General features: G+C 42.0%; 3 protein-coding genes across 6 annotated transcripts; 1 reads left to right on the plus strand and 2 right to left on the minus strand.

Annotated features, from left to right (window-relative positions):
- Positions 1-1,913: 1,913 nt before the first annotated feature.
- nfs1 (NFS1 cysteine desulfurase) lies at positions 1,914-9,112 on the minus strand. The gene is made up of 13 exons (XM_063215565.1): positions 8,759-9,112; positions 8,436-8,515; positions 8,122-8,238; positions 7,853-7,936; positions 7,380-7,532; positions 6,872-6,965; positions 6,647-6,781; positions 5,357-5,514; positions 4,811-4,916; positions 4,341-4,422; positions 3,783-3,866; positions 3,351-3,440; positions 1,914-2,923 (listed from the first exon to the last, which is right to left on the minus strand). The coding sequence occupies exons 1-13, from the start codon at positions 8,865-8,867 to the stop codon at positions 2,860-2,862; spliced, it is 1,356 nt and encodes a 451-aa protein (XP_063071635.1). The 5' UTR covers positions 8,868-9,112; the 3' UTR covers positions 1,914-2,859.
- A 203-nt stretch (positions 9,113-9,315) lies between these two features.
- On the plus strand, positions 9,316-13,837 carry si:ch211-15p9.2 (uncharacterized protein LOC562650 homolog). The gene is made up of 2 exons (XM_063215570.1): positions 9,316-9,720; positions 10,360-13,837. Exon 2 carries the CDS (start codon positions 10,389-10,391, stop codon positions 11,955-11,957), a length of 1,569 nt encoding a protein of 522 aa, XP_063071640.1. The 5' UTR covers positions 9,316-9,720; positions 10,360-10,388; the 3' UTR covers positions 11,958-13,837.
- Positions 13,487-25,662, minus strand: rbm39a (RNA binding motif protein 39a). 4 transcript variants are annotated; one of them, XM_063215568.1, is made up of 18 exons: positions 25,570-25,660; positions 25,394-25,479; positions 24,635-24,697; positions 24,365-24,429; positions 22,942-22,991; positions 22,422-22,616; positions 21,830-21,895; positions 21,654-21,707; positions 21,389-21,506; positions 20,763-20,915; positions 20,335-20,472; positions 20,036-20,101; positions 18,877-19,081; positions 18,401-18,487; positions 15,252-15,429; positions 15,004-15,109; positions 14,677-14,755; positions 13,487-14,275 (listed from the first exon to the last, which is right to left on the minus strand). In XM_063215568.1, exons 4-18 carry the CDS (start codon positions 24,368-24,370, stop codon positions 14,175-14,177), a joined length of 1,602 nt encoding a protein of 533 aa, XP_063071638.1. In that variant the 5' UTR covers positions 24,371-24,429; positions 24,635-24,697; positions 25,394-25,479; positions 25,570-25,660; the 3' UTR covers positions 13,487-14,174. The 4 variants fall into 4 exon arrangements, with proteins under 4 accessions (XP_063071638.1, XP_063071637.1, XP_063071636.1 ...); XM_063215567.1 differs by lacking the exon at positions 24,365-24,429 and having other exon boundaries at positions 25,394-25,476; positions 25,570-25,662; XM_063215566.1 differs by lacking the exon at positions 24,365-24,429.
- Positions 25,663-26,671: the final 1,009 nt, after the last annotated feature.

The raw sequence follows: 26,671 nt of genomic DNA on the forward strand, positions 1-26,671 counted from the left end.
TAGGACGGCTTGGTCCATGACGTCACCTCCCCCTTCCCCCTTCCCCCCGCCTCACCAGAGAATTCTTGCAGAGTGACTGTGTAACACCCCCCCCCCCCAAAAAAAGTGTTCTACAAATGTTCAGAGGTGTCAAAAGTAAAAGTAAAAACAAGAAACACACTTTCCTTCCAACACAGGTAACATATATGACTGATCAGTAGACCTCTTTTCTTTTCTTTTCTTCAGCTGACTATGCGCTGGTTGGACAAAGTGTTTCTAGTGGATAGTTGTTAGGTTTTAGTGTGTTTCAGTAGGCCTAACTACCTTAAGGTACAATGGAGTAAATGGTGTATAATAGCTATGTAGGCCTAATATGTGCTACATTGTGCTGTTGTATTACTTACACCATGAATTTACTTTGACTTTTGATACATTTGCATTTTCATGAGACAATCATAGACCTGTCCTAGCGGTGACATACAGGTGAGGAAAAAGATAATATATTCCAGATGAAGCCATACATACTTTTTAAACCATTCTACTAAAAATATGTATCGTAAAAAACACAATATGTTCTAGTTGATAAGCACAGTTGGCTACATAGCTAAAAAGGCTTATACATCAAGGACTTAAAGGGACACTGTGTGAGATTTTTAGTTGTTTATTTCCAGCATTCATGCTGCCCATTCACTAATGTTGCTTTTTTCATGAATACTTACCACCAACGTCAAAAAAGTATTCATTATGACTGGAAAATTTGCACTTTTCATACATGAAAATTGGGATCTTCTCCATGGTCCGCCATTTTGAATTTCCAAAAATAGCCATTTTTAGCTGCAAAAATGACTCTACTTTGACCATACTAGAAAATGTTTGTTAATTACTTAGTAAACTTTCATGTAAACATCACATTTGGCAATAGGCAGCCCAGTTTCAATGAGCAGCATAGTTGCTGTACCTTTTTTGACCATTTCCTGGAAATTAACACATTTGGAGACGTCATACAACCTACGTTTGAAGTTGCAGCTTACTGGGGAGACCTAAATTTACTTTATTGTGCGTAAATGGCAGATGAAAGATTTCACTGACTAAGCATTCATTTATTAATTTAGACAAATATGTATTATATTACAAAATTTATTTATCAGCCATATTTCCGCGGCACCCCTGAGGGGGGCCTGCGGCACCCCAGGGTGCCTCGGCACCCCTGTTGAGAAACACTGGGCTACTGCAACTATGCTGCTCATAATAAATACTGAGAATTTGATGCTGGTGGTAAATATTCATGAAAAAGGTAACATTAGTGAATGGGCAGCATGAATTCTAAAAATAAACAACTAAAAATCTCACACAGTGTCCCTTAACAAACATTTAAAAGTGACATCCTTCTCCCAATTGTCCGTGCAGTAGGGCTGCATGATTATGGAAAAAAAACATAATCACGATTATTTTAGTCAAAATCGTAATCACGATTATAAATCACGATTATTGATTTTTGCAGATTTAAAAAAAAAATTATAACAGGATGAAATATAACCAAGAATGAATTATATTCGGGATGAGCAAAATAAAATGAATTGTAATAATTATGTAAAGCAGGAAACTTAGGTGGACAGATTTCTGGCCAGAAACACCAGCCTTTCAGTATGTTCTGGCTTCAAGGACGCTCTCAAAGGTAGGTCACTATTGCCACGATTAAATCACGATTGAAATCACAACTTCAATTTCAAGATTTTATCACGATTGTCGATTATTTTCAATTAATTGTGCAGCCCTACCGTGCAGTTCTATGTGGTGTCAAAAGGACCCAGGCTAATGGTAGTGCCCTATGTGCTTACTCCACACCACATTCTTGCCTAAATAGTTCACACATTTTTGATCAGTTATTCAACCACAACATACCAGTATGTGTTCAGAAGAATCATGCAACAAAATTTGTTGACATACTGTAGCTTTACTTGAAAACTGAAAGAAAGGTTTACAGGGTAGACAGATGCTTACAAGTTCAAGGTGTTTGCTTTTTATCACAGTTAAATGCAATATGCTTTGGAAAAGCACTGTTCACTAATCCATGCAAGGTGTAACAACTGCATTGAGCTGATTTTGTACACGTAGTCAGAGTTTTTTGGTTTCTGAGCTTTCAAAAAGAACATACTATGAAATGTACTGTTGATTCATACAAGTATCCTCTATGATACTAAAAATAGTAGTAATACACTGTCTGTGTATGATCTGAATGGCTGATTTAATGTGATTGTTAACTGTTAAGACTAACTGAACAGAGATGAGGTAATGTACTGGCAGTACTATGCATCCATAGAGAATAGTCTTCCTGTAACAGAACAATGAGCAAGAAGCAAGTGCTTACCTTCACCAAACCAAAACCACGGTGTATTTGAGATTATTTACAGGTATACTTTGTTTATAGCCACAAAAACTGATTTCTGAGTGTTTGCCAAGTTCACAACATTGTGTGTGTGCTTGACCACGTATACTGTATATCCAGTATCCTGCTGGGCATGAGAAAAAGTGAAATCTGATTGCTTTTGATGAAGAATATTCCAACTTTACATGAACCGATAATCCTTGGAATGTAGACTGAGCTACTCAAATGGGGGGGCACATCCAAGCCACTCCACACACATTGCAGATAAAGAAGTCCATTATTTAGTCCAACACCTCTTGCGTTGGTCAAATTCAAAGGAACAGACTATGGTCTGCCAGTAAAAAAACCTCATTTCCCCAACATAAGTAATGTACTTGTGCGTATTTTTCTTTGAGAAAAAGTCCCAGTCGAGCTGGGAATGGCATTTTTTCCACAGCTATAGAAAAGAAGTATTCACAAGGCTCTTCATCCTCTTCTATGCAGATGCAGTTGGCTCAGTGCTGGGTCCACTTGATGCTCTTCAGATCAATGCCCTCCTGCACCATCTCCCACAGGGGGCTACTCAAACAAGACGAGATAACAAGCAGAGTGGTTTCAAAGTGAGTATTTATAGTATTTTATTTTTAGTTTTTTATAGTACTTGTATTTTTTATCATCCCCTATTAAAATGCAGCATCATTTCGAAGTGCACATTACACACTAAACACTCATTATGTTCACTTGTTTACAATGACTACAGGCTTTGCTATTATTCAAGGTATACTGAGAAACTTTAGATAAAATGGGTACTTAAATCGATTTGAACAGATTTGAATCGTGAATTGAATTTTTGTAATTAAAACAATTGCCCAGCCCTAGTAACACTGTTCATTATCAAGGTTACACAGGAAAACATTTGTGATGCATGTTAACAGATCACAATCATGTATTTACTGTGTTTAATCATTAAAAATACATGGCAGAGTAAGGCTGTATGCGTGTTTACCTCATATCTCTTAGCCGTTTCACTTGCTGAATACACTTCTCAGCTGTGTAGTCCACTTCCTCCTCTGTGGTAAAGCGACCAATTCCAAACCTACAAACAATGTTTTGATTTAAATCCACTGAGCAATGATACAGCAAGACTGCATGGCAAATCTGAACACGTCACTGCAAACACATCTGTCACAGGTCATGATGCTTCACCAGTCTATTGTTCCAATTCAGGATTAATCTTCACAATTCAAAATATTACTTTAATAGTTAATACACATTATGTTACAACCTACACACTGAGAGAAATGTGTGTTGTTATAACATGCACAAAGTTCTAAAATGCAAAATGTTTAAAACCTCCAAGTAATATCTCACTACACTTCACTTGGTATGCTTCTCTGATCTTCAGCTAAAATAGTCAGATATGTCCAGGAGTGGTCACCTGATCGAAGAGTGGGCTAAGTCCTCATCTGCTCCTATCGCTCTCAGAACATAGGAGGGCTCCAAGGAAGCAGAGGTGCAGGCACTGGCAATTAGAAAAAAAGACAAACACAAAAATAAGTAAATCAATCAAACAAAACAAATACAATCACTGTACAAACCCCAACTCCTGTGAAGTTGGGACGTTTGGTGAACAGTGAATAAAATCAAAATGCTATCAATTTAAAACATTCAATCTATTCATTAGTTGGAGAATAGTGAAAAGACAACATATTAAGTGTTAAAACCGAGAAAAAAATATTGTTTTGGGGGACATATGTACTCATTTCTAATTTGATAAATGCAACACGTCTCAAATAAGTTTGGACAGGGACAATAAAAGGCAGCAAATGTCGAGGAAGACTAAAAACAAAACAAAAGACAACACTTAACAGTTAAATACATTAACCGATGAGATGATTTTTATATAAAAAACAGTGTTAATTCCTATCTTGGACATGATTTCACCAGCTTAAATGGTGGGTGTATTCCTTGTATTCCAGCAACAAACATCACAAACCTTCCAGATGAAAGGGCCACATCTTTCAGAGCCATCAGCAAGCTCTCTCCCTCCACATATGCAAACGAGAGGTTGATACACCCTACGGACAACAATAGCATGTGTTATTTGTTTACCAACGTAAAAGTTGCTTTGCAAATTACAAAAACGTATTCTCGCACCAGTGTTTGTTGTATTGGCCAAATTACATGACAGTCGGACAGAGTTGTATTAAGTAGAAGTATTCTTACAGATGGACTTACAACACTTGTAGTATGATCTTACATAGGGAAGTTGAAACCATGCATCATCATATTACTAGTGATGTAAATACATTTGTAAGAGTTCTTCTACTTCTACTTTATACAACTCTGCAGTCGGATGACCAAAACATTGTATGAAAGTTAAGACTTGCTGGTGGTGGTGTTACACTTTCAATGACAACCTCCTGGGGTAATACACTACGTACTTGCTCAAAAGCACCTACTCACCTGGGTACCTTTGCTCCGCGTCACCATTCATAATGACATCAGGGATCTCAGCCATGACCTTATGGACCAGTCGATTGGCCAGCATGGAGATCCGCTTGTGGTCATACTAAGTAAAAGAAGTTGCAACAAGGTTAGTTTATCAACTTCAGAAAACAGCCTATATCATGGGAAATAAACACCGAATCATCGAAGACAATCTATAAACGTTCATTGAACAACAGAGCAGTGCATGGGTAACCGCTTGTGGCCATACTATTGGTAATACATAGACATTTAACAAACACAATACAGTATCTTAGTAAATAAACAAGGTTCAAAGTCATACATCTCATGAACTCTCCTATCTCATCTATAAAAACTTCTATGAGCAGCTTCTGTTCTGACAGATGGAGGGCCCAAAACAGTGGCGTACAGAATCGCTGCATGCGATCAAAATGCGATTTAAATGCGATCACACTGCCACTTTACAGTATACCAATACTTGTATCACAGACAAACTATCAACATTCATTGAACATTTTGCCATGTCATCCCCACCACCCATACCTCCATCTCCTGCTGGGCAACCTCACAGGCAGCTCCCAGCCCCACTGCCAGCGGTGTAGGTACTGTGCCCGAGCGAAGGCCCCTCTCCTGCCCACCTCCATTCTGCAGGGGCTCAATACGCACCCTCGGCCTCCTTCGCACATACAGCGCCCCGACACCTAAAAGAGAAATTCTGCGTTACATTTACCTGCACCACACACACATCATGTCTAATGGTATGACTAAAAGCAAAAAGTTAAATCTCAAACTAGAAAATGGTTAGCGTGAAGTATCAAGACATAACATATGCTTGGACTCCACTCCCTCTATCTGCTTTACCACAGTGTACCAAATTGCTACCAGAGGTTTTCTTCAAAAAAAAAAAAACATTTTGTGGTCGGCCAACTTTCTTCCTGACCTGTCTCTCCGCCCCTAATCACTCTTAATGTTGGTTGGCTGCGCCACTAGGGCTAAGATGGCAGTGTTAATCCCTCACAGAGCCACTGTAAGGTGGTATGGAGGTAGCCTGGGCGAAAGGCGACTATAGGTGCGGAGCCAAAATCTTTGGGTGGAGTACAGAGGATGGCGTTGCCAGGCTAGTAATGGAGGCACAGGTGGCTATCATTGCACAGTGCTAACACTGCCTTTTATCCAAAGCAACTTACAATTGTGGACGTAATCATAGCATACATCACTTGCAGACACAAAGTGTATACGAAGTATACAGAACAATATGTGCAAATGCCAAGTAGGGTTAGTGTTTTTTAAGTACATTAGCAGATTGTTAAGTAGACTGTACACATCCACACAACATGCCTTAGGGATATTTGCTTATAGTCCTTAGTTTTCCACCAGGAAAATGCGGGTAAAACTAAGCTGTGGCTGGTATTAATTTCAGTGTCACTAGCCATTTTGTCAGGCAGTTTATTCTTGGATATGAAATGTCACAGCCTATTAGCCTACTCATTTTGTATTCATTTGAATTTTCCATGTAAGAAACCGTGGCAATAGCACTGATCTGTTTGATTTATGGCTTTATCTTCAGAGCTGTTACGTAGGCTGTCATGGTAAAGGAAAAAAAACTGGTTAGTAGACAGGCTGAATAGCTAGTGATTTGGAAAAACTCTTTGCCACAGTGGCTGGTGAGCAAAAAGATCAACATCAAGTCCTGCTAGTATTACAGGTCACCTTGGCCACACAGCACTTTTCGCTTCCTTCATTCATCAATATATTATGTGGGAGTCAGCACCCAGTTATAATCTGTATGAAATAGTAGGTGATGTGTGAGCGTGTCTCCTTTACTTCACACACCTTTCGGTCCATAAATCTTATGTCCACTGATAGACATCAGGTCCACCTTACAGTCGGACACGTCAATGGGGATCTTGCCAACAGCTTGGGCAGCATCCGTGTGAAGGAAGACGTTCTTTGAGCGACAAAGCTGACCTGCGAGATTCAGGAGAACATTGTGATTAAAACTTTATTATCCATAACAATGTGTAGGATAACCTCAACATGCACGATATGAACAATTACCTATTTCCTTTATGGGCTGCTTGACTCCAATTTCGTTGTTGACCATCATAATAGAAACAAGGCTTGTGTCTGGCCTAATGGATGCTTCTAATTGCTGAAAGACAAGACAAGAGTGTTAGGCTGAATCAAAATGTTATGAACGTCTGGCATTGGCCATGCAGACAAACCATAAAACGCCAGGGAAAATCGGTCGTCCTTTCAAAGAATGTGAACATATCTCAACAACTTCCTGAATTGAAATTTCAATCGAAGGGTTTCTGGAATTCTGGTTCTTGTTTGCATTGTCAAATGTGATAAATCAACTTGACATCCACTTCATCTTATTATTTACAAATTATTTCAGAAAATATCCAATCACACACAAAATGAACATGCCTATTATTAATCTAAAAAAAGACAGCGATCGATCACCCATGAACCGAACATCATCTTTTAAAATTCCTTTCCATCTTTTTTTTAGTTTTAGTTTTCAGTAGAGATGGTAGTTCTTCTCCTGATAATAACCAACCTCAAGGTCGATGAGGCCATTGGTTTGGACAGGTAGGTAGGTGATATCAAATCCCTCTGACTCCAGCACTCGACAGGAGTCCAGCACACATTTATGCTCAGTCTGTGTCGTAATGATGTGCTTCTTCTTGGCTTTGTAAAATCTAGCAACTCCCTGATAGATAGAAAGACATTAATGACGGAAATGGTTGTCACAGAAGTTCAGTGGAAAAAGTAGAAGTCTGCACACTGTAGCTCCGCTGTGAAATTTATTTAGGTCATACGAAGTTCAGCCATTGCCGTCATAACGATCATGATTGAAATCAAGATGTTCTGGTATGCTTTTAGCACTTGCTTTACTGAATGGTACAACATGACTTGCATCCCAAACTATTTAATCTCCTGTGCCTGTGAGGCTATTGGCAAAGTCCATTCCAAATCCAACAGCATGACCGTCCGAATAATCCTAATCTGAACTGAACACATGACACTTACTTTGACTGCCATGTTGTTGGACTCAGTGGCTCCACTTGTAAAAACAATCTCTCTGGGATCGGCTGCAATGAGGTCTGCAATTTGCTAAAAGTGAAAAAAACAATCAATATTCAACAGTGAGTTGTTTGTCTGCAATAAGAGAATATCTACTGCTGCAACCTGATAAGTTAATTTGTTTCAATCTCATCACTGTCATCTCATTAACAGTCATTGACAAAATAAGATTAACACTGGGATATTATGATCATTCATATTTCAAGTTTAATTACCTTTCTAGCTTTTTCCATGCCACTTTCACTCTCCCAGCCATAGGCATGGGTTCTGGAGTGAGGATTGCCATAGTAATTGACTTGGTACGGGAGCATTGCATCCAGTACTCTTGGGTCCTGAGGAAACATCATAAATTGTGTTTATTTACACAATGAGAGGAAACGGTGCCAGATTCTGCTTGTATAAACATGACATGGCACTTTTGAATTCCTTACTAGGCTCAACCCAAAACATTCAGTGGCGCTGTTCTGCCAAAAAAGCATCGAGTAGGCCTAAGTGGCATTTGGTGAAATTGGATGTTACTCTTACATACCATGGGAGTTGTTGCCTGGAAGTCCATGTAAAGTGGACGCAGCTCATCTTTTTCCAGTTCTCTGCCCTTGATCATTTCAACTAAAACACAAGGTCATTGTCAGAGTGCACATCAAAGCCTTTATATTTCGCTTTTAAACATGACAAGTTTAAACAAGTCAATAAATTCTAGTTTATTACGTAGCCGAAACATATTAGCTTGCTAACGGCATGTTGTTTTGACAGCAGCAGGCTGAATATCTTGCATCATCTTGTAAACTGCGTCATCAGATTATGGAAATGGATGAGCATGTATCGATAATAACTCTATAATAACAACCATACCTTTCTCTCGACGAATGGCAGTGGCAGCAGTCTGGCAATAAGACAACCTTGGGGTCTGATAGCCACACATGGACCCCAGTAGTTTTCTCGTTACAGTCTTGCTCATCATCTTTCCCTCGGAGTATGGGTGCCCTCGATTCAGAAAGTGACAGCAGAGCAAATGCACGCGGCGATAGAGGCTTCTCGCAGTCTTTTTTGTTAATTTGCCAGTCAGAAAATGTTCGTGAGCTCACCCAGTCCACGCAGGGTATCGTTGAAGTGACACACTTTTTCGTTTCAAAACACCACACTGCCCTCGAGACAGCCAGCAATGCTGCTTACACAAGTTCGGGCTTCCCTTCAAGGAGGCAGGCTAAACGACAGTTTTGTTGAATGCCATTGGTCGATGTGTTGCTGTTTTGGGCCTGATGTAAGACGTACCCGAATGGAATGGCGCAATATTATTGGTGTACATCGTTGAGCGCCACCGGACTTCCGCTCTGTAAGCCAATCAGCTGAGGCAAAAAAAGTGCCGTGTTTCCATTCTCTTAGAATTTTACACTTCAGTAGCGAAATACAAGCATTATCTTGACATGTTACAAGTGACAACCTATTTGTACATTGTATCGAATTCTACTCTTTGAGTGCCTAGCACGGAATACTTTCTGGTAGAAAAGGATTGTCATTACAAGGTGAATTATTTCCTGGTTTTGGCATCAATATAAATATATTAGTTAAATACATTTATGGAAGATTGAATCCATTGATCCATTACTTTACAGGAGGCTGAAACTGAACTTTCAGTTTAGAATTGTCTTTCCAAATTCCTTGGAAGACACACATTGTGCGCTCCTAGAACACATTGCATTTTATTGGGAGGAAGTACGCAAGTTAAAATGTAAACCGCTGTCTTGAAAGAAAACCGTGTAGCAGCTTGAAAACATAGTTCGACCGTGTAGCAGCTTTGTGACACACTGCATTGGGTAAGTATAATGATTTCTTCCCTCACAACCGTGGATATTTTAACAAGATCTTGGTCACTGATGTTTTTTACTTGGTAAATGAATTAGCCTACATATGCCCTACTTTCATATCTCTTGTCACTTGTAGCTGGTACGCAATGGAGATTGCTGTCATAGTTGACCTAAATATTGTAATTTCCAATATCTTAATGGCTGCTAGAATTAGATGGGTCACAATAAATGTCATTATTATGTTATTAGACCATGGCCATTATTTGCACATGATTAGCAATATTTAGTTCACGTTAAATTAATATTCTAATTCAGAGGATTGAAATCCTACATATTTTCTGTTTCTGTCACAACCCAGATAGCAAAATTTGACCCATAGTCGGTCCAAATTTGGCATGTCATTCCCATTCTGGCAAGGTTTTGGAATGGCACATGGCACTATCTTGGCAAATAGGGATGCCAAAATCATAACTAAAGGAGCCAACTATGGAATTACAATATAATTACAACATAATGCCAAAGCTTGCCCCAGCTATGGCATGTCAATCCATAAACTGCCAGGTGTATGCAAAACCACATCCAGAATGTTAACTATCTGGATAAGATGTTGTCGTGCTCATTCTTTTCTCTCTCTTCTTATTTTTCCAGATGAATGGTTCAACTGCACACTCAGTAACATGATAACATCCCCCTTCATCCGTCGGGGCATCCAACAACACCTGTCAGTCTCGAAATGGAAAGCCATAAACCGTGGGTGCAGTTTGCAAAAGGTGAGGATGTGCCATGCATCGGACTCGTCTATGGACCTCACCAATGGCAGTTACCCGGCGTCAACTGTCCATTCCAGGAGGACATACAGGTCCAGCAATGGCCCCAATCAGATGGCCATTTCACAGGTCAATCACATTCTAAAAGCCAACGAATACAGCTACAGGGTGACGGACGGTCGCTCTGGAGGGTCAGTCACCGGCTTTGACAGCAACATCCTGGCCTCCAACAGCCCCAGTGAGGACAGGAGGAGCACGGCCACCTGCCTGCAGAGCAGGGGGATGATCTTTGGGGTCTTCGACGGCCACGCCGGCTCGGCCTGTGCCCAGGCAGTGAGCGAGCGCCTGTTCTACTACATCGCCGTGTCCCTGCTGCCCCTGCAGACCCTGCTGGACATCGAGGAGGCCGTGGAGAACGAGCGGCCCGTCATGCCCATGCTGCAGTGGCACAAGCACCCCAACGACTACGTCAGCACCGACGCCGGCAAGCTCTACTTCAACAGCCTGCGCACCTACTGGCAGGAGCGCATCGACCTGCTGCGGGAGGACGTTGAGGAGGAGGGCATCCAGGCCGCGCTGACCAACGCCTTCAAGAGGCTGGACAGCGACATCTCCCTGGAGGCCCAGGTGCACTCCGGCTCCGGCGGGGACTCCGGGGATGCCCACTCGCACTTCACCCCGCTGCGGGTGGCCATGTCCGGGTGCACGGCCTGTGTGGCCCACGTGGACGGCGAGGACATCCGGCTGGCCAACCTGGGCGACAGCCGGGCCGTGATGGGGGTGCAGGAGGCGGACGGCAGCTGGTCGCCGCTCACCCTCACCAACGACCACAACGCCCAGAACCCCGACGAGATGCAGCGCGTGCTGTCCGAGCACCCGCACCTGGAGCGCAAGACGGTGGTGAAGCACGAGCGGCTGCTGGGCCAGCTGCTGCCCTTCCGAGCCTTCGGCGACGTCAAGTTCAAGTGGAGCAGCGAGCTGCTCAGCCACATGTCGGAGGCCAGGCCCGAGATCCACTCGCCGGGCAACGAGTTCGGCAAGATGGTGCCGTCCAACTACCACACGCCGCCCTACCTGATCGCCGAGCCGGAGGTCATGCACCACCAGCTGAGGCCCCAGGACAAGTTCCTCATCCTGGCCACGGACGGCCTGTGGGAGCTGATGCACCGGCAGAAGGTGGTGCAGGTGATCGGGGAGCACCTGTCCAGCCTGCACTGGCAGAAGCCCCTGACGGCCATGAGCTTCACCCTGGGCCAGATGCACCGGCTGCTGCAGGAGAGGAGGAGGCGGGCCCAGTCGGCGCTGGAGGACGAGAACTCGGCCACGCACCTGCTGCGCCATGCGCTGGGCAGCGACGGCTTTGGCTCCGTGGAGCCCAGGCGCCTGGCCAAGATGCTGAGCCTGCCCAAGGACCTGGCGCGCATGTACCGGGATGACATCACCATCGTTGTGATTCACTTCAATAATCCAATTATGTGAAGAAGGTGTAACCTCCAAGAGTTTCAGCCCTCTGCTCTGTCCTTCCAGCCCTTTGTACCAGATGTGGCATTACCTTAGGTTGTGTGAAACGGAACTTTACTTATATGAAGTTACTATATGAAGTAATGTGTTTTATAGTACTGTAAGTGTATTTATGTGATCACATTTTTGTCTAATCATTAGTCTCTACAGCAGGGGTGGGGAACCTTTTTCATTCCAGGGGCCACTTTAAATTCATCTGAGGGCCGTAAAAGTCCTCCGAGGGCCGCACTATGAACACAATCCAGGATTTCCCACTGCACTTTAGGCCTGTATTGAAGGCAGCCACCAACAGAATCCAGCTTCTGTAGGTCCCCTGAATATAACTTAATTGTTTATTTTATTGTTTATTTTACAAATTTATGTCATATCTCATGTGAAGCTGCAGAACATTGAAATTGTATCGGGGGCCGGATAAAATGGCCTCAAGGACCATAAACAAGACATAGGTTCCCCACCCCTGATTTATATGATCACATTTTTGTCTAATCATTAGTCTCTACAGTCTACACAATTCTCTTAAGATGTGTGTAACAAATGCTGAGTGGAAATGCACAAGCTACAACTTTTTCCCTGCAAGGAAAACCTGGCAACACTCCACACGGTTATTCTTAGGGCCGTAAAAAGGAGACATTGACCTTTGTAAGTGAACATTTAAAGAGCTAGACACTGACCATGTTGAAGGCAAAGAATTGCTCAATATGTGACACAGAAAGCCAAGCAGAATGTTGATTTAATCACACTGCGAGGAATTAGTTCAAACAGTAAGTATACAATACACTGTAACAAATTCCTGCCAACTATTCAAATATTGTACGATATCCAACATTTGTGACTACATTCTCATTACATGTGTGTAAATGGAAATGATTTTGGCTATCTGGAATCACCTAAAACGGCAAAGATTTTATATGATTAAATGTGAGGGGGAAATCCAGTTTTATTCATACCTTTACAGCTGTACATCAATATCAATGCACATCAAATTGGTAGACATAAAAACTAGTTTATATCAATATTGTAAATATAATTTTGATATTCAAAAATACAGCCAATGAACAAGTTTATAGTCAACCTAAGTGCAATGGCGTTGGTACAATGCATATAAACTGACCATTGTTTACAGTTCCTACCCATTTGCCTTGTTGGACCCTTATTACCTTTACCAAGATACATGTAATTTTAACTGGTGTCCGTGTGCCTTTAGGACATATAGCCTACAAAAGCGCAAGATGGAAAGTTGGGTGTGCAACCGTTCACGACCTTGCTAATATTTGTTGCAGAAACTGTGTTGGTTTAGTGTATTGACCGTGACTGTACATTTCTCAAGTGTAATTTCATGTTTGCTGCTATTTTAGAAGAAAAACACACATTCCTTATCTTGCCCTCTTTTATCTACTTTTGTTACAACACTGAAATCTGTGTTAATAAAAAAAAACATTGACCAAAGTTTGAAATGTGTATATTTTACAAGAAACAGACAACAGCAGTCAACATCACAGCACTATGACTTTATTTTGAAATCAATTTCCGTCAAGGGCTTTACAAAATCAAATCTTGATTAGAAAACAGATACTTCTATATCAAATGGTTTCCAAGTCAACATAAAAGGAAATACTGGGTTTGCGGACTTTCCCCATAGCTCATAGAGCCTAAAAAACTGAATGTGCTGATGCTCATCTACAACTGCAGTTCATTCAAAAAAAGGGAAAAAAAACAAAACGAAGGTGTGCTGAATGTAAAAAAAAAAAAGAAAAAGAAAAGTTTCATGGGTCTACTATCCAACCAGAAATCATTGCTCCCATGTACACAGTGTGGGTAAAAAAAAACAAAAAAACAAATGAAGCTGCATTTTTATTTCGTTCAGTGAATATTGGACATGTCTGTACATTGTTATACACTATGAGCCTGAAAATGTACAAAAAGTTCCACATACCTGTAATATGTGGACAAGGGCTCTTTGCAACAGAAGAGAAAACAAATGCAATCAAAAATAAAAATGAATGTCAATACATAAACGCCATTACTGATGCTTCATGACTTCGCCATACAGACACAATGATCACAGAGACAGGAAAGAAGGGAGCAAAAACAGTGTCCCAACATTGTGAGATGTGTGTGTGTGTGTACAAGTTTTAAAATCCAAAGAGCGAGCAGAGAAGAGAAGAGTAGAGCAGATCATCGGCGAGTCGGCATGAGTAACTGTGTGGCCGTGACTGCGTCTGGGAAGAGGTTGTGGTATGCGGGCAGAGGAACATATGCTGCTGTGATCATTTTTCCTGTGGGAACAAGAGAGCCAAAAAGTAGACACATGTCAGTCATCAAGTCAAGCACATTAACATGTGCCATTACAGTTTGCAATTCAGACATTGGAATGAAACACAAAAATGTGTTGAATAGAGAATATGGTTTTCCTCTGTTTGCTACAGGCTGGTCAGATCACACCCGAGCAACTCTATTGACACTACACACAAAACCTGTTAAATTGAAATAATCCAGTTAAAACCATTTGTGTGCAGTGTTCCCTGATTTTAAACCACAACTCTGTTGAAATGTCAGAAAAGGAATGTCAGAAATTTGTACCAATTGTGCATGACGAACTTGGTAATCAAGCCATGTGCAATGCCAAAAGTGTAAATTATTGCTGGAGTGAAGTTAGACAACCTCTTGCCACACTCACCTGCAAAATATCGTCCATGTAACGCATTCACTGCAGCCATTGCGCCGGGGATGGTTGGGCATTTTACATACACGTTACCCTGAAATCAGATAATCACATTGATTTTTAATTCACTTGTTCAAAACTGCACGACTTTAAATCTAACCAATTCCAGTGGTGTAAGTCTACTTTTTTGAGGTGGGTATATATACTGAGCTATTATAAATAATGAATCAATACATTTTAGGTGGGTATATTGAAATCCCTGACATTTTAAGGGTGTGTATACTGCGCATACTTGCGTAAACTACACCACTGACCACTTCAAACACAACTACTGTTACTTACTTGTGCTGAATTTTTATCTACATATATGTGGACGACTCCGCCGTGTTTGTTGCACTCCTCAATGACGTCGTCCTGAATCTCGTTGTCCCAACCGGCGGCGTTCTCCCTATAAGAAAGTGACAAAGAAAAAAAAAAGATTTCACCCAAGTGAGCCATCGTCATTCCTAAATCATAATACAAATCATATCCAGCAAAAGAGGCACCAAAAACTACCACTTCCACATTCATGCAGCGCTGTGGGTACTTACGACTGGGGGTTGAACATGTTGGAGAGCTGGAAGCAGTGCGTGGCGATGGGCTGCGAGGGGAGGTTGAGGGCCTGCTGGTTACTCATGCTGGGAAGGTTGAGGTTCAGGTTGAGCGCTGGATTCAGGGCAGGATTCATGGCAGGGTTCATAGCAGGATTCATGGCCGGATTCATGGCAGCTATGAAGGAAAGAGAAAGAGGGGGAAGAGACGGGGCGAGAGAGAGAGAGAGAGAGAGAGAGAGAGAGAGAGAGAGAGAGAGAGAGAGAGAGAGACAGAGAGACAAAATCATCAACAGGGTTCCCACTCTAATTCAGATATAAAATTTCATGATTTTCCATGACTTTCCAGACCCAAAAAACAGAATTTCCATGACAACTTCCGTAAAAGACGGACGTTTTTAAAAGTGTGAAAACTGAAGATTATCTTCACCCCTAGAGATGACGCCGAGCCACTGCCAGACTTAGGTGGGCTCATTTCATTCTAGAATGTTGCATTACAGCTAGGGATGGCGAAAATTGAAAAAACTCTTAACCGGCTACTGAGACTCATTAACCGGTGGTTAACCGGTAATCTTAAATTATACAACGTTTGCGTGCCTGATATGCACAGCACTGACTTTTTTATTTCATTTTTCACATAAGCCTTTTTATGCTGTGCAGACAGGACCTGTCATGTCCAGCCAGTGTTGCCAGATGGAAAATTCTGAATTATCGCCCAAAACCTCAAAATTATCGTATTGGGGCGTTTTGAGATGAAATTATTTTTATAATTATTATTATTATTACAACCGGTTAAATGGTGGCAGAAAATGTTAACCGGTTAATGTTGATCCGGTCGACTATCGGTTAAACGGTTACCGGTTAACATCCCTAATTACAGCACGGAACCAAACCGTCTCTGGCGAAGCTTTGTAGTATAACCAGTAAGAAACAATGTTACACACCAAACAACAAGTCCGACAGGCGGACAACAGATGCGTCCGTCTATGCCCGTTCTGAACCTTTTTTGCCCAAACGCCCCCTTGGCCTCCTCATAACCTGTCAAGGCAATTTATCAATAAGCCTACCATGTACTGTATAAGCCTGGATTTGAAAAAGTACCATAGGATTTCAACAGTGTTGGGCAATTTACTGAAAAACTGTAATGCATTGCTGATTACATGTTACTGTCTTTTCAAAATAATCCCTTACACTACATTTAGCAATGTGGGGACCTAAGGCGAATTTAGCTTAGGGGGGCCATCGGTCCATCCCATATCACATTTTTTTTAACATAAAATCTCTATTTTTGTTAGGCTATTTTTTTTTTTTTAAATCACTTTTTTTTTTTTTTTTTTTTTTTTAATTACAAACATAAAAAAACAGGCAAACATTACAACCCTTTCTGGACAGATTTCAATGAATAGGCTATTTGCAATTTTGCATAGGCCTACATTAAATAAACTAAAATGTGAAATTCTCTTTTCACTTTAATATGAGAGCAGTGATGTCCCCCCCTCATGTTATTTCATGTGTGAGCATGATGCTGTCACCTATTTGAAGTGACGTTGATGTTGGATTTCATGGAATACTTTTAAATGCCGCTTTGGGAAGAAAACAGAGTAGGCGACAGGTGAACTGTATTTCTGTCAAAACAGTGGTTTGCAGGCGTTTGCGTTTTCACGTGGATATTGTCTTCGTGGACCGTAACAGACAAACCGTAAGTTCCATAAACTAATCAATGAGACATTGGCTACGTGTACATGATGTTTTTAAGTCCGATTTAATAAATGCGATTTAAATAGATCGGATTAAGAGTTATTTTGCGATGTGTATACATGGCACTTTCACTTAAATGCGATTAAACGTCTGGGGAAAATAAAGCATTGCGATTGGACTGAGGACGCACGTGCTGAGCGAGCCAAATAAGGCACGGGGGCGTGGTTCAATGCCACCGAGATGCAGGTCATCTTCCCCACGAAAATCGTTGCCTCAGGCGGACTGAAATCACAACATTTCCCCCTTTCTCCCTGGATCATTTACAATGCTACATTAGCTACCCTGTTAGCATAGAAAAACGAGTGGTCAAATGGTAATGTGGAGTAACTTTGTTGTGCTTCATTACTTCGTGGGGCACTTTTACATCAATATATGGAAGCCACAACATTTATAGTCGCTTAGGGACTTTAAATTAAGCAAAACTTTCATGTGAAAATCAACAGGAAGTGCCGCCATGTTTTTCTCACTGGCAAAGAGCACGGTTGGTTTGCACGCATGAGCTCCAGGCCAAAACTGAGCGACTGCCACCTTGTGGACACAAGAGGGAATCACAGGAGGGAATCACAATTCAGAAACGCATCACGGGAGGGAAACACATCACGGGAGGGCGGACGGACGGACGGACGGAGGGACGGACGGACGGACGGACGGACACCAAAGCCTCTTATAGAGATGCGTGGGACGCATCTAAAAAAGTTATTGCTTTTACACAACTGTTAAGAAAATTCCATGATATTCCATGACTGTGCAAGCAAAATGGTAGAATTCCATGACTGGAAAAACTCCAAGATATTCCAGAAATTCCATGACCTCTGGGAACCCTGGATCAAGGTTATTTGGCGGTACTGTATTTCGGATCAGTTCTGTTTTATACTTCAACTTCTAATGCTATTAAAGGGGTATGCCACTATTTTGGGGCTAAGTACTGTTAACATCCCTGCCCTGGCCCAAAATAGTGGCATACCCCTTTAAAACAGACAGAAAATCTGTATTAACATAACCGAACCCTAATGGGCTTTATAAAGCGAATAGTTATTCTCTGAAGCTTTGATAGAAAACCAAGCGTCTGCTGCCTGTCGTCATTCTATCACTAATCTTTAAGAGATTTCATCTATTCAAGGCAATGACACCACATATGGAGTACTTCTTTCAATTGCTTGACACCAAGTTTTAAATTTGAGATGAAATATTAACATTAAGTGACTTTCCACCCATCAAAAATATGTTCATAATATAATAGACTGTATGGTGTGTGTGGTTGTAAACCTCAAGTTGTTCACCACTAGCAACAATACAAAAACATAATCCTTCACTACAGAAGCGCCAAATAACTGAACAATAAGGAATAAGAGGATCCATTGTATGTGTTACAATGAGTGCATTTTACTGACCAGCAGCTGCCGCCATGGCACCCATGGGTATTGAGCCGCTCATCTGCAGGGCTTGTTGTGCAGCAGGGGGGATCTGGAGACCGGTTCCTGAGGAGAGAGAAAGAGAGGGAAGCCTGTTAGACCAGGGCTTACATGCCCATGGGTACCCCGGTTTGGTTGCGGACAGGGTCATTTCCCAGCCCTAGCCCATATCTCTCAACATTTATGTTACCATTACACATTAGCAACCCCAAATTACATGTATAAAGCTGCCTGTAAACCAGAAACGGTTGTCAGCCTGGGACATTGGGAGATATGAACATTCCAATTGGTTTTCGCCGACCTGAATCATCTCATTACCATAATATAGCTTGACTTTAAATGCTGAATTTCACTCCCGCCGAATTCGCTTTGGTCGTTTCATTCGCTGACCGTTAGCGCATGTCACTCTTGGGCGTACACATAACCAAATGAAACCCCTACACTCCCCAGCGTACCTTCTGCCAGGCGGGCCATAAGCTGCAGGCGCCCGGTGGTGCCCAGGTCGATGCCTGTGCGCTCCAGCTCGTCGTTGTCCAGGAAGGAGCTGGCGGAGGAGGCGTCGGTGCGCTCCGTCACATGACCTACTTTCATGGGCCGCCCTGCCAGCTCAAAGCCATTCAGCTGCTCCAAGGCCTTCTTGGCACACTCAGCATCCGCAAACTAAGAGAGAATGGACAGAAAAGAATCTTGTTAGGGTTTGGTTGTATTCAGTGCTATGAAGTAACTTTTTGTCATCACAGGCCAAAATTGGCTACTAGATGTTTTTTCAGCATTTGGCTGGTGTTAAATTTAGAGCCCTGGCTTTATTTAGATGTAAAGGTCTTTCTTGGCACACTCTGCATCTGCAAACTACAGGAGGAGCGGAGGGGTCAGGAAAGAATCTCAAGAGGTTTCTGTTTTATTTAGATGTGCACAGATACATTTTTCCATTTGTTTTCAAAGTTGTTACTAACAACAGTCAGAGTGGGATCAATATAAGAATGTTTTCACTCACCAACAGACACAATTTTCCCTTCTAAGCTTGCAAATGTCAAAATGCCTGAAATGCCTGTCTGAAATGCCTCTGATGTGACATTCTATGACCTTCGGCATGCTTGCTGTAGGAGCGTGTGCGCACACGATTCGTGCATGAGCGTGTTAATTTGTGTAGTTCATGTCAATTTTATTCACATTAGATACCGCAACCAAACGCATGTGTTAGGTGCAATATCTTCAAAGTCGCTGGGGTCGATCATAAGAAAGATGACAGTTCCAGGCGATGGCGGCAACTTTTCAAGAACGTCTCGAGCTTGTCCGAAACTATAAACATTCGATTTGCGATCATACTTCCCCGTTGCACTTTGACAAAGGAGCGTGCAAATGTAGAAGTAGAAGCAGTATCGTCTCCTTGCCCGGGAGTCCTTTATGTTTTGTTTACAGTCTTGTGTTCCCAATTTCCGAATCAAAATGCTGTTCTCTGTGCCCCCTGGATGACACTGCCATTTTTCTGCTTTTAAAGCAAGCATGTGCAGTCGGTTGCGCGCGTAATTTGCGGCTCGCAGCAAGCGTACCACGGGCTTAATACAAAACTCTCATCGCACGCAGATTCCATTCACAGTGTAAATAGTAACTCACCGTGATGAAGCCATATCCTTTAGATCTGCCCGTCTCACTGTCCATCATAAGCTGAATACTCTCAATCTAGAAAAGAAAAAAAAACACAAAATTAGATAACTCTTCATTTGCCCCAGAGGGATATTCATTTCCACATCAAATCAGTCAATCGAAGTACAGCATCATTTTTTTTTCTTCATTACAGGACATGTCCTGCTGCAACAACAAACAGCTTGTCTGCCAGATCAATGAATCATATTCATCCAGGTAAGGGGATGCAAGTCGTCCCAGATGAAAACGTAACATGTGCGGCATCTTACCCTCCCAAAGGGCTCGAAAATGCCCCGCAGCATGTCCTCTGTGATATTGAAATGGAGGGAGCCCACATAGAGACGCATGGGGCCTGCCGTGCCCTTCTGGAGGTTGTTGGCCATGGCTGCCGCTCTGTTTTTCTCCGCCTGAAAACAGACAAGAGAACACAAGTAATTATCGCTGATTCAAAGAAGCTATTGTTCAACAAAAAAAACCCACCACATTTAGTAATTCACCCACAGCAAAGTAGGAAATAAAAAACTCATTCAAACACCAAAAAAATTACATTTTGCAGATTGGTCACAGCTGAAAACATGCAGTTTGTGCCTCCACAACCTAAGAGCACATAAACTGCATATCATACATATAAAGTGGTACATATAAAGTGACCACATGTTTAGCGACGCAAGTGTACTGAATAAGTTGGAATGGCTACCTGTGATGCCTGAACGATGATGGGTACGCCGAGTAGCCTCTGTCCTGATAGACCAATGGCCAGAGGCACAGAGGTCGAGTCTACAAACTCCACATAGGCGATGCCCTTTGACCTCCTGGAGTTTCTGTCTGAGATCATCCTCACGTCACGAACCTGTTGAAAAAGAAACCCACCATTAGCACTCGCCATAAGTTAAGTACTGGTATGGGGAAATCAAATGGCTGACAAAATAATGTCCTATGAAATGCAACCTGTATAAGACAATTGAATTATTAGACTAGAAAAACACCGGTAGGGGGAAGCACTGTGACGAAATGACTCCCAGTGGACCCCTCTATAGCTTCTTCAGGTTGGGAGGGACAGTGCAGCACCAGCTACACAAAAAACTTCTCAAGACCGCACATTCATTTGGTGATGTTCATTTTATAGAGTAACAGGTGATCTGGATGAGTCTGGTCTGTCTGCAGACATCACAGTCCTCTTATTGAGTATTTTTCGGTTCACAACCCGTCCTGACTGCGGTTCATGACAGTTCTAATTTTCAGTTAATAATGTAATGCTAATGTACAGCACACCAAGGTCCAATCACTCTTCAAAAGCAGCTATGTGCCAACAGACACACTCACCTTCCCCACTGCCGAGAAGAACTCCTCCAGGTCTCTGGGGCGGATGCGGGCAGCCAGCTGCATGCAGAACACTGTGCGGGCATCTCTCTCCTCTGGACTCAGGTTATCGATCGGCTGTCTGCAAGAACACAAAGACAAACTTTGAGTCAATATTGCTTCATAATGAATGAGAACACCACAACTGACTTAAATCAACTGTCTAATGCTATATAATCCATTATTGATTCTTTGAGTAGAACATAAAAATAAAATATTCCTGACGTACCTGACAGGGCTTCTGTCTTTCCGCACAGGGCTTTTGCTTCGGGATCTCCTGCGGCTGTGAGTGGAGCGAGAGGGAGAAGAGTTAGTACCACACAGCCCCAGACGCCCAGCTGCCATTACACACTGAGCAAGCCAACAAACTACCCACACAAACAACGAGAATAGTATCATAGAAACCTTAGTTTGATGCCAGGTGGTGGACCAGTCTTCCCCCTGGAACCACCGTTTAATTTCGGCCCAGAACTGTGTGTTTAAAAACAAGCATTTATCTCAGCATCTAGCTCACTAACAAGTCACCACTAGCAAAGTACTAACACAAATAACCCTAAAAACTCCAACACCGCCACCGCCACCCCCTCCCTCGCCTGATTGCTGTACTCTTCTCTTCCGTCCTTGGCCATGTTTAGCTTCCTGCAAAAAGACAAACATCTCATCGCCACAGACAGACAGGAGACATATTACACCATTTCCCTGATAAATAAAAGCTCAAGATCAGGTTTCAAGTTTACTGCCTCCCAGCTGCATCTCGCTCCAGACAAACAAAATGACCTTCACATAGTGAGCATTCCTTGACGACAAAAAAAAAAAACGAAAAAAAAAACAAAAAACAAAAAAACAAAAACTAATAAAACGAATAAAATTCCGCCACAACAGTACATGTACGTGTTGCATACAGATAACAGCACTATTCTGTGCATGCTATACATGCTGCAGGGGTATAAGTGAGTCATATTACGGCGGGCAAGACATTATGGACTAAAAGACTTACAACTGGGCCCGGTAGCGGCCTCCGCGCTCCTTGCTGCGGGAGCGGCTGCGCCGACGCTCCTTGCTGCGACTGCGGCGTCTATCGCGGCTCTTGCTGCGTCGACGGTCATGGCTCTTCTTCCTCTCCCGATCCCGGCTCCGGCTCTTCTTGCGCTCCCGGTCCCGGCTCTTGCTGCGGCTCCTGCTCTTTTTCTTCCTGTGACAGGTTGGAGGAGGGGAGGGACAGAGAGGGGTTTAGCTTTCATCGCTCCAAGTTGTGCAGCGAAGTTACGCGTTTTTCAGACGGAAAGTCACATTCTTTCACAGTTTGGTTGGTCTTGTGAAGTGTATATATTTTAAAAATGGAATTTCACATTTTTGGCATTTTGAGGCTTGTGTGCCAGTATCGCTGCACGCAGTACCTTTTATGAGACTATGCCCCCCCACTTCTTCATTATTCATTTTTGGCTGATGCGACCTGTACTCTGGTGCAAACTGGAAAAGTCTAGTAAAAGCTAGTAATTATTTAGAGGGGTACTTACTTTTTGCTGCGTTCTTCGTGGCCATTGGAGCTAACAGATTTGAGGTCATCCTAAGCAGGGTCGACAGAAGAACATCATGAAGAGGACGGCGTAATATTTCAAGTCGTATGGATAAAGGTGGGGTGGGTAGGGGAGGGGGGGACAAAAGAGAATATAATATAATCAATTAAAATGAATTCATACAAGCTTTGTGTGTGAGTGGGTGGGTGAAACTTCTACAGAAGAGAGTCATCTAAAACCACTCTGGGCTGCAATGTCCATCTTCCAATATATTTTTCTCTTAAATGTAATTAACATTTACTTTTTTTCAACACAATACTGTATTCACAGGTCCATAAGACAAAGACTATATGATATATTTTTTTAACTTCAGTACTTCAGAAATGGCAGGCTTAAGTGACTTTTTTTATTTCTTAAATTTCAGCAGGCCCCGGTTCCAGTTCAAGTACCAGGGCTAGATCTCCCTAAGAGCCCCACAAAGTGGCCTGGCCAAGTGGCCATGCTAGCAGGCAGCAGCCACTAAGCGACACTTCCTGTGTTGGATGCCATCCCAGAGGTCTTCCCCATTTTCGCTGGATGCCACCTCTGTCACACATCTCGCCCCTGAAGCAAACAGGGATTCACACGGCTTAGTAACGTTGACTCCGAAGGCGATCAAGATTCTTTTTTTTTTCTGTTTGACTTCTTTGTTATTTAAAATCAGCTTCATTCATGAAGATGGAAAATACTGGAAAGCTTTCAACATATTTCTATAATCAAATGTAGACCTTACTCTTGACAAGAATACCACAACAAAACACACAAACAATAAAACTAAACAGTTTCCAGAGTTCATTGGAAAAGTTAGGCACCCATGTAAGGTCGGGTGTAGGAGAGAGGGTTGGGGAGAATAAGAGCATGCAATAGTTAACTCTACTGATAACCCATTGAAGCACTGAAAGGATTCCACTGGAGAGGGCACAACAGTAGTGTCCAACTCTACAACAAGCTAACTGGCTGGATGGTGGAAGTAGGGATGACCGGTGTACCACTCCTTCTGTCTCCTCTGTGTCTTGAAAGACAAAACATTTTCATGTGCAAGTACACCTCCAGAAATCATTTCACCTTTTCTAAAAAATGGCGTGCAATAACTTATTTTAATTCAAAGGTCAAGAGGAATATCCATAAAAACTAATTATTTGCTTTATCATGATTCTACTAACAGGAATATCCTGTTCAAAATGTCTTACTACAAGAGCTCCATGCAAAAGAGTAGGACTCAAAGGATGCCTTCTACTATAGGCCTACGTATTGTCTTGGCATCCACATCTTTCAACTGGTAGGAACCATTAGGTGATTTAAAAGCACTGCTTTTGGTCCATCACAGACCACTGAATTTAAACCAAGGGTACGACAGTACAGCAATACATTGGGCAATTACTACCTTCATGTTTTTGACAGTTCACACTGGAATTCATGGGAGTAGAGGTGAGATATCGTTAGGCAAGTCTATAAAGAGAGATAGATGGGCATTTATTGACGAATCTGAATTTGAAAATATCTAAAGAGAAAAATCACACACAATTAAAACAAACAAATCACGTTTCTACATGTTACAGAGGCAACTTGGAAACATCAGCAAGTGCAACCAACAATCAGCATAACAAAACAGAAACATTGATTCACATCCACTGATCTCAGCAAAAACACCCACCTTCTTGTAAGGAGCCTCCAGCATCGCCTCAATATCGAAGTCGTCTGCCATAGTGGTCTGGGTCTGGGAGAAAATGAAATGGAGAGATTAGACTCAAGTTGAAAGTGTTTGTGCCGACAAACATCCACATTCTAGCAATATACCACTTGGTTTGTGTCGTAACTGAAACTGTATTCCACCCAAGTCTCTGTAGGCCTACACGGTTGTACAACCTGACTAAAGAATATAGCCCAAAACAAACTGCTACAAACAGATGCCCCCAGCCAAGTGCTGCTAATCAGCTAACGGCATGGGTTTCCTTCTTACGCAATGCTAGCATCTGTACACATAGCAAGCCAGAAATATATTATTAACAACTGTAAGCAAGGTGAGCAGCTTCACATGAGCTTCCATTGAAAACCCAAAATATATGACTAAGTGCACAATGTATCAAAACACGTCTCCAAAATCCAAGAGTCAATGCTGAAAACCTATAGAATCTGTGAAAGGGCGGAAATATAGCGAAAACCTTGCTAGCCACATGGCTAAATCTGTGGCTTGCGTCTATCGACTAGTCTAGAAAACAAACAATAACCCTTGCAAAGAAATCGGATTTGTATCTTATTCGTGTACATTTACGAACAAAACGAAATTATACGACACGTAGCTTTAAGGATGATTGAAATTGAAGGAATTTTAACACACAATCAAGGCGCACATTTTAGGTGAAGCTGTTATGCCTCTGCCACAACAGAGGGTCGACGAATTCGGACAACCTACCTAGACTCTGGGCCTAGTCGTAATGGTTTCCAAATAAACTCTGCAGCGGGCTTCGTCTTCCCCAAGTCACGATCTTCTTGTTTCTGCTGATGGTTAAAAATAGGTCTTTACCCTATAAACCGATAGCAAGTTATCTTGCTAAATATTTCTCACCAATTTTGGGCGGGTATTCTCACCAAAAACACGAGTTGTCCACAACGTTGTCGTCTGGGCCCTCTCTCTCAAGCACGCGCGCGCGACGCTAGTCTCTCCAGTCGGTTTTGCTTGAGCATGCGCAAATTAGCATTTGAATCGCAGTCGATATCCTTCTAGTCCACAAGGGGGAACCCAGTGTCTGAGAAATAGCCTATCAACATCTGTGAGATAGCCTACTGTCTGTGAGATCTTTTTACAGTTTTTCTCGATTGCTTACACACAATTTCTGGTACTTCACACACAATTCTCGGAACATCTCACCCATTTCCCGACTCCCCTAACCAATGTCACTGAACACTAAACACAATTCCACAACACAATTCCTTCTTTACACTCGCATTTCAGTTTTAAAACACACTCTTTTCAAACCACTACACACAATTCTCTGGATTACACACAATTTCCATGAAGAAAAACCCTGGTTGTCGCATTGAACACACTGTCATTCAAAATACTAAAATCAACTGCCATACTAAGTTCACTTCCTCATCACATGGGCAAACTCTCTTCATACCGGTTTACAATCTGAAATCATCACCCCATAAGGACACACATTGCATGTCATATTGATGAAAAATGAGTGGATGCAAGGAGAACTCAAAAATGTCTTATACAAGACATCACTTTCATGTGGTTACCCAATATTTTACAATAAATTAGTGCAATTTTTTAAATGTCAGAAAAATATGTAAAATGTATACACATCTGTGTACTCCGAGTCTAAAATCAATATTTCAGTATTTTACTACAGAAAAATACCCTCTTTAGTAAGTAGCACACTGAAGGAAATAAGTTTCTACTGTGTGTCAAGTTGAGTAGGCCTATAGAGTTTTATCTTGTGCATATTAGTGTTCAATGGTTCACATAAGAGTGTATTAAAATGACTGCTTGTGTGTGTCATTTGAGAACAAAATTACCTTTTTAGAAGAGAGTACACTGTTTTGAGACAAGACGTGCATTTTTCAGAGGTAGTGTGGAATTTTCCCTGTTGTGTGTGAGGTTTGGAGATTTGTGTGTAGAGTTTTGAGAATTCGAGAACTGATTCCGAAAATTGTGTGTAAGCAATCGAGAAAAACTGTAATA

The sequence above is a fragment of the Engraulis encrasicolus genome, chromosome 14, assembly GCF_034702125.1.
Source record: "Engraulis encrasicolus isolate BLACKSEA-1 chromosome 14, IST_EnEncr_1.0, whole genome shotgun sequence".
Taxonomy (NCBI): Eukaryota; Metazoa; Chordata; class Actinopteri; order Clupeiformes; family Engraulidae; genus Engraulis; species Engraulis encrasicolus.

Excerpts from the sequence above, each read along its gene's own strand:
- rbm39a (XM_063215567.1), bottom strand. The coding sequence starts at position 24,685 with ATGGCAGACGACTTCGATATTGAGGCGATGCTGGAGGCTCCTTACAAG. Across the intron at positions 21,896-22,421 it reads GGCCGCTACCGGGCCCAGTT|TTCTGGGCCGAAATTAAACG; the intron begins GTAAGTCTTTTA and ends TTAAACACACAG. Across the intron at positions 20,102-20,334 it reads TTTTCGAGCCCTTTGGGAGG|ATTGAGAGTATTCAGCTTAT; the intron begins GTAAGATGCCGC and ends TTTCTTTTCTAG.
- nfs1 (XM_063215565.1), bottom strand. The coding sequence starts at position 8,867 with ATGATGAGCAAGACTGTAACGAGAAAACTACTGGGGTCCATGTGTGGC. Across the intron at positions 8,516-8,758 it reads TGCCATTCGTCGAGAGAAAG|TTGAAATGATCAAGGGCAGA; the intron begins GTATGGTTGTTA and ends CTTGTGTTTTAG. Across the intron at positions 5,515-6,646 it reads TAAGATTTATGGACCGAAAG|GTGTCGGGGCGCTGTATGTG; the intron begins GTGTGTGAAGTA and ends TTTCTCTTTTAG.
- si:ch211-15p9.2 (XM_063215570.1), top strand. The coding sequence starts at position 10,389 with ATGATAACATCCCCCTTCATCCGTCGGGGCATCCAACAACACCTGTCA.